The following is a 17,398-nucleotide window of genomic DNA, read 5'->3' on the forward strand; positions in this document are numbered from 1 at the left end:
ATGATACTGATTGGTGCAAGAACTGGCCACATCCTCAATTGAATGCATCTGTCTGTCTTTCATCAAAGGGAGTCGTAATCTCCATACTTTACTACACTCATCCCCAGTCATAGGTTCCCAGATTGCTACAGTTGCCAAAACCACACACTTTTCAACTACTGGTGGACCGCCAATTATGTCCTTTCATCTCAAATGCAAACCTTGCCATAGCTGACCATGTTTTCATTACCTCTCCCACTCTCTGACTGCAATGTGGGAGCCATGCAGGCTCTCCAGCTTGTGCTGAATGTGTGGCTTTTCCCTGCTTAGAAGGTGTATATAGCAAGAGTAGTTTGAACCCATTCTATGCATTGGCTGCCAGTCATCTACCTGGGAAATTCAAAATACTGTTTTACTTTTACAATGGCCTATCTTCCCAGCTACTGCAGAGACTCAATCTAGCTCTGCTCCCCTCCCTCCCATTCAAACATGTAAAAGTAGGGAGTAAAGGGGAGAGCATTCCAGTATCACACCCTTGTTTCTGGAATTCACTCCCTTTACACATTCATAGCGTGTGTGCAATCCCGGCCACGCTCAGGAACGATTCCCCTCTTTTGTCCAGGCTATTCACCCACTGCAGGCTCTGGTACCTCTCTTGAGATTTCCCTGTCTCGGACCTGCATAGTTGGAGTATTGGAGGCTGTGTGTGCATCCATGGTGATGGTGATGGTTGTTTTTCCTGTACTAGGGAAATGTTACTGCTTTTAAACTAAAGCCAAGTGAAGTGTGCCCAGAGCATTGGATGTGATGCAAATATTGGAATATATACAATAAGTTGTATACTTCCATTAATGGGTCTCTGTTTCAAACACCCTGCTACCTCACCAGTCACACTCTTTTCCAGGCCAGGTAATAAAGATGTCAAACAGTCCTAGTATGAACCCTAGTACTTCTGATTTTATAGAACCATTATTAACACTTGCTGATGTTGAAGATCAACCAGTTAGTCCTACTCTACTTGCTGTCTCTGGGACAGTTTCTAACCCAGAATAGATCTTCATCTCTCACTCAGGACTGCTCAGTTTCCTTAAAAGTATTCTGTAAGGGGCTTTGTCAGAGGCTTTTTGAAAGTCCAAATATATATGACTTATTCTGCTTTTTCAACTATATTGTTAATACTGTTGAAGTGTAGACTAAGCTCAGTTTTTCTTTCCAGAAGCTATACTGGCTTATCCCTATGATGTTCACCTTGGAGGAGGGGAAAAAAAAACAGGATCAGGTGGGGCAGTATCACCCCACACCAGTCCTAATGGATGTCACGGCACCCCAAAAGTAGTAGCCATCCCTGGTTCACAGACCGTCTCCAATGTCTCCTTAAGGCTTTGCTACCACCTGCCTGGGGTTTGGCTAAATATTAAGGTTAACTCTATGATACAGCTTTGCAGAAAAGTGTGTGTGTGTGTATTATTTTTTAATAATGTACAATGCTATCAGAGAGAGCTCCACACAGTATGCACAGTGGAACAGTTTAAGACACCAATAAGGTGATTACAGTCTGGAAGAAAAATTACCTGCAATTATAGTCAGTTATGTGATAAAAATGAAACGTATCTCCCCTCTCTGAAAACCTCAGCCTCTAAGAAGTATTTCCTCAGTCTTTCAACAATATTTTGCTGCAAGACCTAAGAGACATAAGAGGGAGAGCCGACAATAGAAATCCAAGAAAAACAACTTGAGAGAATTTATAGTCTTCCTGTCTTTTACAGTTTTGCACTTTTCTGTCACCAAGAGCAGAAGGATATGCATTGAAAGAGCAGTCACAGCAACTAATTTATCATATTTACTAGATGAAATCATAGTTAGGAGGTGTTTTATTAAAAGATTTAACTTTTTTGTATGAAGCTGTGAAGACTCGGGGGGAAATCAATGGTCTACGAAATATGTGTATTTCAGTACTTTCAAAATTAAAAGTGTTATTAATGGACTTGCAGGGCAGAGTTTGCTTCTTTCATCATAAACAGCATAAAAGCAGAATAATCATTAAATTACATGCTGCAGTGACTGAGACATAAGGTTTTATTAACATTTAATGAAACTTTAGAATTCAGGCAAAGATACAATCGAAATTTTAAATTATTTTTAAATAGACGGTTTTTTAAAACTTGAAAAGCTTTCAGCTCTATCATTATGCAGAAAAAATAAAGCCTTTTGTGGCCTAATATAATTGCTTTATGATTTTTGATCATCACTCAACTCCTGCTACTATATACTGTGTTTTACTATCCAAGGGGAATTGACTGGGAATATTAAAACAAGAGTCAGGGTCAATGAATGAATGGTCCCTATTGCAATGAATGAGTGGTCCCTATTACATCAGTGTCTTAAAAATATTTCAATTCTTATTATTTTATTCCCGAGAAGTGGTAAGAAAGCTGGCAAAATGTAATGCAAACAGATCCTCCCACTTTGGATGCACTGAACAGAAGAAGAAAATTAAAAAATGCCCATGTAGGGGAAGGGGGCTATTTTATGTCCAAGTTAGTGCAACAAAGTTTAGGGAGACTCTTTCTATAACCAGCTCACCTGGCTACTTTGCATCAGCAGAACAAGGCAATATGTTATGACTGCATTATTAATATATATTGATCTGATGCCATATATGTGCACAGCACTGTACAACAAAGGGAATGTGCAGATAAGCAAAAGGTCCTTGTCCTAAGGAGCTTATATTCTAAAGGTTCCATGAGTACCACACTGGATGCATTTGGGTCTAATAATGATTCATGGAGAAATGTGCATACCAGATGCAAGCTAGTTCTCACTCACTGACTTGGATAGATAGATACATTACTTTTTTCATTTGGGGTTATTGCCTACAAACTGTCAGACTATAAAATCAGTGAAGCAAAATCAAGAACAAAGAACTAGTTCAGGGATCGGCAACCTTTGGCATGCGGCCTGTCAGGGAAAGCTGCTGGCGGGCCGGGACGGTTTGTTTATCTGCAGCGTCCGCAGGTTCGGCCGATTGCAGCTCCCACTGGCCTTGGTTCACCTTTCCAGGCCAGTGGGGGCTGCTGGAAGCAGCAGCCAGCACATCCGTAGGCCCGCAGCCCCCATTGGCCTAGAACAGCGAACCATGGGCCAGTGGGAGCTGTAATTGGCCAAACCTGTGGACGCTGCAGGTAAACAAACTGTCCCAGCCTGCCCATGGCTTTCCCTGACGAGCCGTGTGCCAAAGGTTGCCGATCCCTGAACTAGTTAGAAGGACACACATGTTGTTTGTAGTAAAAGGGCAGCTGCTGTAAGCTCAAATCAGATGAAGTTTTGTGCAGTAGATTTCCTGGAATTATAGACATTATAGATACAGGAAAAAAGACTTGGTCATTTAATCCATCTCCCCTCACCATTCCCGAAAGCACATTTTCTAATGCTTTGCCCAGTCATGTTTTAAATAGCACAAGTAGTAGCTTTTGCCACTTCCCTTACTATCTAATAGCTCTCATCGCCACAACATTTCCCTGGGCTTTGGCCTACACTTTCCTCCTCTTAATTCTACGGATGACTAACGCAACCTCTCCGTCCTTTGTAGTTGGACCCTTTGAATACTAGTAACCAGTGAAAGGAACAGGAGTACTTAAGGCACTTTAGAGATTGATAAATTTGTTATCAGCGATTGAAATAGGAGGGAGAGTTCTCACCAGCCAAACAGGAAAGGAGCTATCAGGGAGTACCAACAGCCCAAACAACTCTGGCAGGAGACCTGGGGGGTTCTCTCTGCTTTTAGAAGAGAAGGGGGAGCTGTGGTCTAGCCTGTTCGCTGCTACATTAGCTCTTGCCTGTAAACTGTTATCTTGCTCTCCCTGCACCAGTGCAACTGAGAGGAAAATTAGGCGCTATGTAGCTATTGGATTTCAGCACAATGACATTCTGAAGCTCTGGTTGTTGAGGAAACAGGCTGTCATGGCTTTGCTGAATGAAACGGTGCAGAAAAAGAGCTGTTAATACAATTAATTTACACTCAAATGTAGCAAGTGTATGGGCCAACTTTAGGAGAAATGTGTTTTACCAAGACCCAATCAGAAATAAAAACCTGTCTGCCATTATGCAGAAGGCTGTGCAGTCCCACAAATGCACCGGTAATGGCTCAGTCTACAATGAACCCTTCTGATTTAACACGAAAAAGGGATGAGGCCACTCGGGCACTGCAGTGTGAAGCAACCCCAATTCCCAGGGGTTCCTCAGTGGCATCAGGGTCAAAAGAAGATATCATTTACATGACACCGTGATGGGTACAAGGGTTTCCCTCAGAGTTTGTAGAGAGCCCTATATAACCATGGGCAGCCATGAATATCCATTTGCTATCCACTTTCAGTAAATACTTTGTTGCCCTTTCTCATCCAAAATAGAACCTTCTGATCTTCCAGGGTTTCTAAATGCTAACCTTATATTCTAAGATATGAGGGGCAGTGTGGTCCTGGGGGTAGGGCACTCAGCCTTTTGGAACATTGGTACAACGACCATTCATGAGCTTTTCCAAGTGATTGTGAAAGCAACCTAAAATGAACAACAAGTTGCAAAGTAAAAACCAGACATTCAATCCTGCCCCTGAAAATCAGCTTATATTATAGTGTTATATTGTACTCCATTCAAACTGCAGGCTGCACATCAGCAGCCGCTGTGTATATTATGGCTCATCTGCTTCATTTCCTCTTGAGACAAAGAAAACAAGTTGGCTTTCAAGTTGGATGTATTTTGCGCTTTTCTAAACAGTCAAGTCAGATTATTAACACAATTCCTGTTAACGAGTTAAACGTGTAGGCTGCTGTAAGTCTCCAGCAGTGCTGACATCACATTAAACTCCAACAATTGTATATAAGCCTTGCTATCTAAATCAGCATGTGCCAATGCTTAATTGAAATGGCTGAACGTGATGGCATAACTTCCGTACCAATTGTTGTCTTAGACTTACCCTTTCCAGCTCAGAGAGCTGTAATTGTGTAACATCTGGGATCTTCTTTCTTTTCTTTTCTCATTACAATTTACCTTCAGTACGTGCACCAAGTAATATCCTTTTATATGTTGATGTCTCCATAGTTTAAGGTCTGTTGATGGGTTTTGTTGCCCAGCTGCAAACTCAATGAAATTCACAAAGGTGCAAAGAATAATTAATGGTAGGAGATGGTGCATAGAGTTTACAATGTGTTGCTCTTCTTTTTTTAACCCTTTTGAAATCGCTGGGTCTCTAATATGCCTCAGAGACAGTGTACAAGGCAAATAAGAAACATACTGTTGTCCCTTTGTAAGAAACACAGTAACCAAAATGAGGACTTCTGTACATGGTAATGTGTTAATCAGGTCTGTTTTATAAGGGATTCCAGCCCTGTCCCATATTTTGTGTGCACAATTTTTCACCCATAACTTTTTGCCTCCAATCAGTGGGTGACACAAATGATGCCATTTATATGGCTAATTGGTGCAAAATTGGTTCACTTGGTTCATGTGCAAAGGTTTGTCTGTTCTTTGTGTGCCCTGTTAAAAATGGTGGCAAAGAGAAGGAGAAGGGCTTTGCTGAAGCTCCGATCATGGCTGTGTAGGGATACCTTGGATCAATTAAATTGTATTCTTGAACTCTTAATCCCCTGCATAATGGGGGCAGAGGCTATGACTGGACCCTACCAGAAGTGTAAAGTTGGCTATAAATGAAGGAGCAACTCGTATAGGGGTTATGGAGGTAGATATGTAGGGTCTCTTGAACTGGAGAAGTCATAGTGACATAGGTCCTGCCTGCAAGGAGCATTTTTTAAAAAAAGATGGTTTGGAAAATTACACAGGGAGTGGGGCTGGATGCAATATGAACTAGAGATAACAGAAGTGTGTTTAATATATCTGCTAGGGTGCATGACTCACTGAAGATTAGGAGCAAAATAGCTAACCTGAGTTTTATTGCACTTTGATGAATTATCCTATGCTGGCTGGGAGCTTCACTAGGTGACCTAGTGGATCTTTCCCATCTTCTATTTCTATGAGTCTGGTTTAATAAAGAAAGAGATATTGAGCTGTATTCCAGCTGGGAGCACATGACCATTGATGATTCCATTTATGAGCAAAAATGTGTTTGCCCTTGACCTGGTTAGTTTTCTTTTCATTTTTGTGACTTTTCTCCCAATGATGCTAGGAAAAACCCTTGGATCTTTGGTTTCTATGCAGGTACATTTTGTGCAGCCAAAACGCCATGCAAAGATTCTAGCAAGGGAAAATATTAAATAACTTATTTTGCTTCCTTCAGACACTCACACTGACTCTGGCAACATGCCAAAACATTTCTCAAAGAACAAATGACTTCTGAATAGCACTAAACCTTTCTCATGTTGTTTAACATTAAAAACTTTAATAAGACCATGGCTGTGTTTCAAAATGGCTTAGATATCCACCTGGAGGTCAAGGCTAAGCAATTTTGAATATGGAATTGGCATTAGTTCTAGCTTGTAAAGTCTTTCTATTAGATTTTCTATATATGATAGATGGATCAAACACAGCCTGCTAGGGTCTCTCAGTGATGAAGGAAAGGTGAATGATGTCATTACTTTATGTGATAACAGCCAAACAGAAACTTAGGTTGCATTCAGGTTTGGCCAAAGACGGGAAGAAAAATGCTTGAGCTGTAGAAGAAAGAAGATAGAACATGGGAACATTGACTATGAGGAGGCCTCAGCTGAAAGTGTTGGATAATGATCAGGTTTTATATAGAAAATTGGTTGAGAATTTTCCATTGGAATGATTTTCCAATGGAAAATGTGGTTTCCACAAAACTGACATTTTCCATAGGGAAATTTCAATTTTTCCAAAATGTTTTGATCTTCTGATGGGGAAAATCTAAATGAAACATTTCATTTGGATAAATTCAATTCAGAATATTTCATTTTGTTGAACTGACCTGAAATGATTCCTTTCCAATCATTCCAGCAAAACTTTAAACTGAATTTCCCTATCAGTACATTGCCTCATGGACCTTGTAGTTTGAGCCCACATTCTCTCCTAGAGGTCAGGCTCTCTGGTAGACTAGGTGTCCCATAATACAATGCAAATTCCCCACTCACCAACCTGTGTGGTGCAGTATGGGAGTCACGTGACTCTGGGTGCATTATGGGAGATGTAGTCTGGCCACAGAACCCAGTGGAGTACAAATGTTTGCTCCTGTTAAGGGCATGGTCAGTGGGTTCACACCCAACAAATTCTATGCAGTGGGACGGAACAGAAAATGGAGCCCAGGACTCCTTCTCCTATGCTGCAGTAGCTGTCTGCAGGCTGACGACAAGGGCACAGATGCCCTTAAGCGCTTGCCTGAGCTGAGGAGTTCTTTCCTGGTTTGTGAGTATTAGAAGTTTCTCATCTTGGAGAAATGAACTTACTTTTTGTGTATTAAAAAAAGAAATTAAAGGAATTGATAGCTCTGGCACTGCTATAGCACTTTGTACATAGTAAATGCACACATGAGTTTGCTTGATGTATTTCAGGCAAGACCTACCACTGGGATAGAGTGTGTATTAGAGCTACTGAGTGAGAAAGACATGGATAGGGAGGAGAGTAAGTTGCTTCAAACTGTGCTTTGTAAAGGTATCTGTGAAGTGGGGAAAGAAGGCTAGAGGAAGCTTCAGAAACAGCCCTTTGAAATGCTCTTCTTTCCTTGGAAATGCAGTTTGGTTTGTTTTATATTATCATATATGACACCAGGGAAGTGGGGGGAGAGACTGCGGCAAGGCAAAAGAAAAGTCAAATATTATTTTAAAGTGCATTCTTCTTAGCAGTTTTTCAGTGATTGTAGAAACGCACCTGAATCAAAGCCCTAGATCACAATGTCTTGCCACAAATGTGAGGGCTTCAAAATCTAATTCCAAATGCTCAGACCAATATAAAAGACCACCCGAAGCAATATGGATTTAAGCCATAATGCAGCAATCTATGGACTAACAGCAGCCGACTCAGTCTGTGAGCCTAATTGTCTTACGAACAAATGCCAGGGCTAAATTCTACTGTGTACAATTGTTAGCAGAAGTCCCAGAAACCATACAGTCTTGAATCTGTGCAAACAACGTTGATGAAAAATGGAATGCCAGGCAAAACTACGTTTCTGTTTGCATTTGCCTCCCTCTGGTGGGCAAAACTATAAGGGCATGTACCTCTCCCGCTCTCATTATCCGTGTGTTACAGTAGATTACCAATGGGATGCTTCTTTCTCTTCTAGAAATAATATTAGACAGACCTCCTCTAGAAACTAATTCTTCTGCTGTAACATTACTTTCAAAGGCACTGGATTCTGCTAAATTTAGAGCAGTGAAAAGAATTCTGAAAAATGGTCCATCAACCCTAATATTCATCAGTTTTTCATTTTTTAATCTAACACAATTCAAGCTATGCACCATACCTAATCTGCTCCCACATGACCTTGTGATGTCAATAGGAGTGTTACGTGCAAACTGAAGGTACCAAAATGTACTCACTATTGCCAACCCCAACTATCTGAAAACCAGGAGTTAGGCTCCAAAATTATGAAATTGCCTTAAAACTCATGAGAGAGACAAGGTGGGTGAGGTAGTATCTTTTACTGGACCAGCTTCTGTTGGTGAGAGAGAGGTAAGCTTTTGAGCTACAGTCTTTTCCCAGTCTGAGGAAGGTACTGAGAGTGTCACAACTAAATACAAGGTGGAATAAATTGTTTAGCATAATTAGTTAACATATATTCTAAGGGATCATTCAAGGTGAGGTGGCCTCTTAATAACTCTGCAGTCATAGGACAAAAAGAGTGGGTTACAGATTGTTGTAATAAGTCATAAATCCAGTGTCTTATTTAGACCATGATTTTTAGTGTCTAGCAAACTTATGAATTAAGCTCTCCGGCTTGTTTTTTGAAGGTGTTGTGCAGGTTTCCTTTGAGGACAAGGACTGAGAGGTCACATATGGAATGATTGTTTTGTAAAAAGTGTTGGCCCATGGGTGTTTTTGGTTTTATCATGTTTCTATGTGAGTTCATTCGTGAGCATAGTAATTATCTGGTTTCACCTACATGAGAGTTTTTAAAATAAAAATGTTGGCTTTTTTTATTGGCTTTCTGGTTTTTGAGCGTTTAGAGGGTGCTCACTTCACCCACTCAAGCTTTTCTCTTCCACAATTAGGGCTAGACATTTTTTTTAAATGAAAGCTAGGATTCTTAGGGGGTCTCTGGCAATAGCTGGGACTAGGGTGACCAGATAAAGACAGCTCTGATTTTTGGGTCTTTTTCTTATATAGGATCCTATTACCCCCTATCCCCATCCCGATTTTTCACATTTGCTGTCTGATCACCCTAGCTGGGCCTTTAAGAATAACACCAAATATTGCAAGATTAGTGGTTAAACTGCAAGAGCAGGCAACACTACATACTCTAGGCGTGATCCAGCACCCACTGAGGTTAGTGGAAAGATTCCCATTTAGCTTCAGTGTGTACTGGATCAGGTCCCAGCATTGGATATCCTTCCTAGATGAAGTATTGCCAGCCAGAGGGCAGCAAGCACTGTCTGGAACCAGGTGATGGGAACAGTAAGTTACAAGTCTTCACCTCTAGTGCTATAGCAACATTTTCACATGGCTAGTTTGCCTGAGGAATATTCCACCTTCATCCCAATCCAGGCTGGAAAATTCAGGATACACAAAGCTGTCAGAATCCTTTTCAAAAAAATGCTGACCGTCCTGAACAGTCTTCCATGCTTTTCCAGGACTCCATGATCTTCCTCAGCATGATCATCACCAGCCCAGCTTGATGGACTCCTTGATCTTTGTCTCTCAGCTCCCAGTGGACTTTTAACTTCCCATAGACACATAGCTGTATTGGACACCCATCCACCCCTTATTCTAAAAAACCTGAACCCTAAAGTCTGGTGTTAGGGATGGGGAGAGGAATTAAACATTGGCACAAACAGGTGGTGAAATTGACCCCTCACAAGATTATAGGAATTGCATCAGGATTTGAGTAACGTGGTTTTTCTGCTACTCGTGGGAGCATGTGCTGGTTTCTCAGGAAGAGCAATAATCTTTAATGGCTGAGAGTTTCAGCATTGATTTAAGTGGGAACAGAGTTAAAAATTCCACCGTAAAAATACATACAATTAAATAAACAATTCCACTGTGATGTGCCCACAGGCCCGATGTTCTTCACCTCCTCTCTGACTGCCAAGAACATCGCACACAACGTACAGGGTGCCTGAAAATGCTATTTATTCTTATCTGATACCTTCTATACAACTATTATAACGTCAGGCAAACTCTAGTTGGTATTTTAAAATAAAATAAATTTAATAAATATAGAAATATGTTATCTGTTACTGTGGGTTATATGTAGTAGCTCAGGGAAATCCTAACAAAGAAAATAAAAGAAGAGAGATGAGAATGCATCAATCATAAGTAGCATAACCTTGAATGTAAAAAAAGGTTTAAAAATATGTAACATTGTAATGGTGAATTATTACAGCAATAAACAAAAAATCCAAAAATCCTCAGGTGGAAATATTTTTCTGAAGGCCTGATCTTTCCATTGACTCTAATGAGGCTGAATCAGGCTCTGAGCTGCTAATAGCATTGATGTGTATGTGAATTGTGTTCCTTATTCTCTCTCTCCTGGTGGGGTTTGTTTTCTTCTTTCATTTACTTCGTCTACACTGGAAATTTTAGGTCCATGCAGTTCTGTGGTAGCACTAGATAAAGCTGCAGAGTACACAGGACTCAGGAGTTATTACCACCCTGTCTTCTAACTGTACCGTGAGCCGGGCCAGATGACACAGTGATGAAAATACCCAGGTCCTGCCATGCTGTTTCTTCCTCTGATGCTGACCCCGCTGGCAGAGCATCCACAGGAAGTTACAGATCTTAATATTGCCATTGTAAATGCAGCCATTGTTTGTTTCACACTGAAGAACTCTAGAAGCATTCCACTGCCATCATATGATGGTGCAGCCACAGCAGTACCTCTCTGGGTAGTCCAGTGCATACACCTTGTTTTCTAATCCATAGACATAGTATAGGTACGTCTTCCCTGCGTACAGATAATGAACTTCTGTGACGGGGATCAGCTCAATAGTCTGGCGCTGAGAAAAGAAAAAAAAAGCATATGAAAAGCCTTAATTAAGTAAGGCTGATGCCTCACCTTTTGCCACATCTTGAGAGGAAGAAAGAAATGCCTGACATCTGATAGAGAGAGGTGCCTTCAGCCACCAAATCAGTTGTCAAATGCTCTCCCCCTTCTTCAACAAACTATCCTGTGTGTTTGGAGCTTTCAGCCTTGTGCACACTAGAACATTGGCAGGGAGTTTATAACCACTTTGTGACATGCTCGACTTGTTCACAAACAAGACAAGGTTAATACTCAGTAATCCTGGGAGCTAACTGTGTGCCTAGGCCAGGCCAGCATGTAGTTGTCTTCCTGTAACCGTGTCATGACAGTGTTATTTTGCTGTGTAAATGTGACCCTTTCACTGTGTAAACAGGTTAGCCAGTCCTGTATTGTCACAGCTGTGTGTGTGGTAACACACCCCAGAAAACATTGCCTCATATATTGTTGGTACATCTCCCGTCGATACAATTTTCCCTCTCTGTCCCTGCAAGGCACTATGGGATAGCTATATAGTACAACAGCTTTGTATGAGTAGATGTGTAAACAGTGGACATATGGTTTTCTGGTTAAAAGCCACGAGGGTACAAGTCATCTGTGCTTGCTGTAACCAAGGCAGATAAGCATGTCAATCATGACCTTGTTACAAAACTATTTGAGTACTTGTAGATAGATAAATCCTTAGCTTCCAGGAAAATTTCAGATGAAAGGAAATTAAAGACATGTTTTTTGCTTCAGAAACTAGGTCTGCATCAAAGCCAGCAATCAGGGAGTTAATGCCTAAACTGGGTCCCACCCCCTGAAGGATACTGACAGAGCTAATTAGAACTCTTCATTGGTCAACCAGGGCCCAGGTGTGAGTTCCTTATTAACCTTCATTTATAAAGGGATCCCTCAAGTCAATAATCAGGAAGGGTGAGGGGGAGGGTAGTAGCAAGGCCTGTAGTCTAAAAAAGTATAGTTAGTTTAGTTTTGGGTGAGCAGGGCTCTCTGTTTGAATTTCTGTGAAGGGTTTATCTATATAAAAGCTTTGATGGGTTCTTTTGGTTATCTAGCAGTTGGGGCTAGTATGTTTTAACAGGCCTGATGCACAAACAATTACTGTGAGTCATTTCCTAGTTTCGGGGGAGTGGGGGGTTGTTGATAGTGGTTGGCTTTTGTGTGGAGGGGAAGATTAGGGTAAAAGAGTACAGAAGTCTAATCTCCAGCCCACAGTGTGAATATCCTGAGACAGTCTCTCCTCAGGTCTCCCAGAAAAATGTCTGCGGAACTTTCCATGTGGGAAGAGTACTAAGACTTTTTTTAAAGTGAAGTATATAGACAAGCAGCAGCATGGTAAAAGCCACAGATTACAAGCTTTTAGACAATGAGATTGCCTAGAGAAGGCCATCCTTAAAGGCATAATTTGGTCCATTAAATTACAGTTGCAGATTCTTTTCAGCCTCCATTCCATGTAGCCCCATCCCCCTGCTCCCAAATAAAGATTGTTAGGAGCATGTCTACCTTGGCAATGTGAAGAAAGCAGCTAAACTTTTTAAACCTTCACTTTTAGTCTACCTACCCTTGTTCTTTCTATAAAATATTCTACAGTGGAAAACACTAAAGAATCAGCCATTACTACACAGTTGTCCTAGATAGTGCCTATTCTGAATGAGGGAGAAGATCAGCCTTTTGGCTAAAATAAACTGAAATGTTTTACTAATAGGTTTTCCCCTTGCAGGGAGGAGAGGCTTTAGGGTTCAATAGGTCTTGACCCTTTCTAATGAGAATCAAACCCTGGAAAAGTTTGGCACATTATTGAAAGAGCCATGGATCCAAATCAAGATCGCCAACCCAGGATCCCCTGAATCTTGGCTCTAAATCTGAACCTTCCCAAAAATTGTTGCTCAGGCTCTCTCTAACTTACAGTGCTCCTACAGCGTAAAGAAAATTAGATGGGTGGTTTCAAAATACACAGTAAACTTGTGTAAAAAAGAGACCATATTGTAATCTACCTGCTTTTCACTTATATACAGTTTACACACTATCTGGTTATAGTTCTCTATTTGATTTAGTTTGTCTGTAATCCATTTCCAACTGGTTCCTATTTCATCTGTTTCTTTTCTCAGCCAAAAATACCAGTACTATATGAAGTTTTGCAGATGCCCAGGGAGCTAGAGACATTTTTTACAAAAGGAATAAGGATTATTCCTGTTATTCTTCCAACCCAACATTTAATGGAGCTTTTAGACTTGTTTCTTCCTTATCCTCCATTATGTAGATTCAATTTTACTATAGTGAACTTGCACTATGTACACTTAAAGTTTATGCCTATGATACCTGAGTGGCATATGAACACACACTTCTTTGGTAATCTTTTTCTGTAGTGACTGACCGTTTATTAATAAAACTAATTCAATAGGTGTCTTTTTATATGGGAAGCTCACAGTGACCCCTTTATATTCAGAGAAGGGCATCCTTCTACATATTATACTATATTTATCTCACCATCCTGCCCTTAGTGGCAGATTTTCTTTTCTCATATATTTTTATAAAAGAAAGAAGCAGGATGGGCTAATGGCTAGTGCATTAGCCTGGAACTCAGGAGACTTGGGTTAAATTCTGTGCTCTGCTACAGACTTCCTGTGTGACCTTGGGCAAGTCACTGAGTCTCCCTGTGCCTCAGTTTCCCCATCTGTACAATGAGGATAATACCACTGCCCTACAGGGATGTTACAACGATAAACCCATTAAAGATTGTGAGGTGTTCAGACACTATGGAGATGAGGCCTATATAAGTACCCAAGATAGCCACAAGATCATCCTTCTGAGTTAAGGTGCTGGGCTAAGGGACTCAGGGGATTTGGCTTCACATCCTGGCTCTGCCACAGCCTTCCTATGTGACCTTAGTAAGTCACGGAATCTGTGCCTCAGTTCCTTGACATGGAGATAATACTTCCTTTCTCTTGTCTGGGCTATATAGACTGTAAGTCAGAGGTGTTTACAGGCTCCGTACCCTCATGGTTTAGAAGGAGGAAGCATGTCTCAATAGCACTGTTCTCTTTTTCTCTTACCCAAAAGACACAAGGGCTCTCCGGGCTTCCAGTTATGTGGATGGGGAGGATGCAAACAAGGGACATGCTGCATACACGGTATTCTATTTCCCAACCCTACATACAACCCAGCATCATACTTACCACAGTGCAACCCAGCAGAGTTCTTGTGAAGTTTAATGCTGACCTTGTTAGCATTAATCCACCCACCTTTCCCTCTTTGCATTTTTTTGGAGGGTGGATTCTTGGTGTACTGGCCTGTGGATAGCCCCTTGTAGCATGAAGAAGCACACAGGGACTGGGGGCAGAAAGAGAGAACTGCCATAAATTCCATGGCACTCTCTTCCCCTAATGGAAGAATTCTTAGGAAACTTGCAAAATTCCTGTACCCTGTACAAGGGCCTCAAGAATATGTTTGGGTACATTTCGCTTCTGCTGGAACTCAAGAAGATTGTGAATCAGAAACAAACCATCTTCTAGGAGTCTGGTGCCTTCTATGGCAGAAAGTGTCACCAATGCAGATTGATTGTGTCCCCTCCAAATGCTGGCCTCACAAAACATTTCCACAGTAGTTCAAAGACAATGACAGCAAATGCTTGGTGTTCCTCTTCAAGGATCAGCATCTTCCTGGGAGGGTAGCATGTCAGTGAAGAAGCAGCATTGAGAAAGGTAAAGACTAGCCCATCAATTGTCTTTGGAGCATATAGAAATAAGGGTCTAAGGATGAGTTGTCGCAAAGAGAGGAAGAGGTTTAGGAGACAGTGTGGTCCAGTGGCTAGAACAGGGACCTGGGACTCCTGGATTCTATTCATGGCTCAGTCAGTAACTGTGTGACTGTCTTTCGGAGAGTCTCTGGGGCGTCATGGTACCAAACCTCATCCGACGCAGCGCCTGGTAGGACACCCGTTGTACCACAGCTGAGATAAGCACTGTAGATACTTCAGCTGCTAAGACTCTGTCACTAATGGGTTCCTTGTTGCACCCCAATGCCTTCAACGCCACACTCTTTCCAGGGCCAAAGACACCCTGACTCTGTCCCACACTCTGCCCAGTTGCATCTTCTGATGGCCCTATCACTCCCTCATACTCCAGTAGGAGTGAAAGAGCAGACAAAGAATCACCATAAGCAGATTTGCCATGCTAGCCCCTGCTGACTCATCCCAACTAGCTGCATGGCCTTGGACAGTTCACTTAACAATTCTGTGCATCAGTTTGCACATCTGTGAAATGGGTATAGTAATCCCAACCCACTCACACCATGTAAAACATTTTGAGTCTCTGTGCAGAAAGCTGCAGATAAATCACACGTGCCAATTAGAGAGTTACCTGGAACAAAAGCCTGTTTGGGGGACATTTTAGCAAATGTGTTTCAACAGCTAGAAATAACTAATCAAGTGCAAATATTTCAATGAGGGACCATGCCAGAAAAAGGTCTGCACAGGAAGCTAACACCTAGGTTAAATGACTGTTCGCTGTTCTGTAGTGTTTTGAAAGCAAGCATTCAGTCAAACCATTTGTCTACATAATTCTCTTTCTTTAGTCCCATTCAGCCTTGCAAAGGTGTACAGCTCCACTGGTAGCATTTATTATGAAGAGACACTGCCATCCAGTGCTGAAGCAAAGCTAATGCAGCTGGGATCTCGTTTAGTATAAACTAAAAAGGCAGAGAAGAAATGCAGTAGCTGTGGTAGATTAAGTAATGATCTCCTGCTGTCATTATGTAATGATCCTCAGTTGCCCACCCTGAGGTGTTACAAGTACACAGAAGGTTAGTGTTCTAAACACAACTAAATGAAGCAAGCGAAAGCCGCCAGACTGTAGTCACGCTGAACCTATGGAACGTTTATGGGCACAATATTTACCTCCATCATATGGCCGACTTCATAAAAAGCTGGAATGCCAGCAGCCAAGCAAATATGCAGTAAGAGGTGTTTCTCCTCTTTTCTTCCAAAAGATGCTGATTATTAACTGGTAGAACTTTAGCCAAGAGCAAGTGGAGGGTGCAAAGAATTAAGTAGTGAGGAACGGTCTGGCAGGACGCAGCTCAGACCTAAGTAAACAACACATGGTCTGGGAGATTTGGCACTGGAAGAACTTCTCGACACCTGCTTTCCCAGGCAGCTAGAGGAGGCATTTGGATGGTGTATCCCAACCTAGTGAACAAACTGCTTTTGATAGTGAGAATTATTGCCTGGAATTAATTTGGAAAGCAGAGCTTGCCAAAGAGCTGATTTTAGATTGACAGACCATATGGAAAATCAAACCATTTCCCTGTTAGCTTATTTTGGTCCCTTAATTTACTTTTCTTTTTTAAGGTGGCATTTTTCTCTTTCCCGAGGGAAAAGGCAGTATGTACCAGCTATAATTTAGCATTTGCAACCTAATGAAGGGAATAGATGTGACTTGATGGAACATAATGGTTATGCAAAATTAGCTGCTAGGATATTAACCCGGGAGAATAAAGAATTTATTGGCAGTGACTGTTTGGAAAGGGGGAAAGAAGTTTCTCTTGTCTTTAGAGAAAAGTGCCATTATTTCCCCTGGGATTTAATTCTGATTTTTAAAGATATCAGGCTTTACATCTGCTCAAAAATAATATTGCTCTTAAATGACTAACCTAGTAATTAAAATCTAACATCCTCCCCCAACATCACTAGTTTTAATCAATTGCATGAATAAATCTAATGAAATAAACACAATCCAAAATTATCAGGAGTGACCAGTGGTTTTGGCTGCCCAACTTTTGATGCCTTAGGACTAGATTGCGCCGGTTTCTGACTCTGAGTTGGGGAGGGACACAAAGAGCCTTCCCTCATCATCGACTCAGAGGCCAAGGGCAATTGTGCCGCCCCTGCTCTCAGGGAAGTACAGGGCCATCTCCCCCTGCATAGTCCCAGGGATTTAAATTGCTCCAAATAGGGCAGAGACTTGGCACCACCTGCTCTGTCTTTCCTCTCTCCCCACCTTCCCATCCCTACATGCAGACACTGGCCTGCAGAGCTAGTTGGCCATGAAGAGTGAAGCAATGAGATGGTGCAGTGCGTCCCTTCCCCTAGGTGCCGGAGAGGGATAATATCTCAGGCCCCCCTTGGAGTAGCCTAGCTTCCTGCCACCCAACAATAAATTAATGTATTTTAGGGCTAGCAAGGACCATCATGATCATCTAATCTGACTTTCTGCATAACAGGTGATAAACCCTCACCCAGCAATTCCTGCATCAAACCCATAACTTGTTTGGCTATAGCATATC

At 41.6% G+C, this 17,398-nt stretch overlaps 1 protein-coding gene across 1 annotated transcript in view; it reads right to left on the reverse strand.

The window, feature by feature from the left end:
* Nucleotides 1-10,471: 10,471 nt before the first annotated feature.
* Nucleotides 10,472-17,398, reverse strand: part of LOC311523199 (protein SSUH2 homolog) — a 32,738-nt gene continuing 25,811 nt past the window's right edge. The window contains exon 12 of the mRNA XM_084632974.1: nucleotides 10,472-11,093. Within this exon, the coding sequence (XP_084489100.1) occupies nucleotides 10,947-11,093 (147 nt within the window). The 3' untranslated portion in view covers nucleotides 10,472-10,946. The remainder of the gene's footprint in view (nucleotides 11,094-17,398) is intronic.

The sequence above is a fragment of the Lepidochelys olivacea genome (genome assembly GCF_965140295.1).
Source record: "Lepidochelys olivacea isolate rLepOli2 genome assembly, chromosome: 7".
NCBI lineage: Eukaryota > Metazoa > Chordata > Testudines > Cheloniidae > Lepidochelys > Lepidochelys olivacea.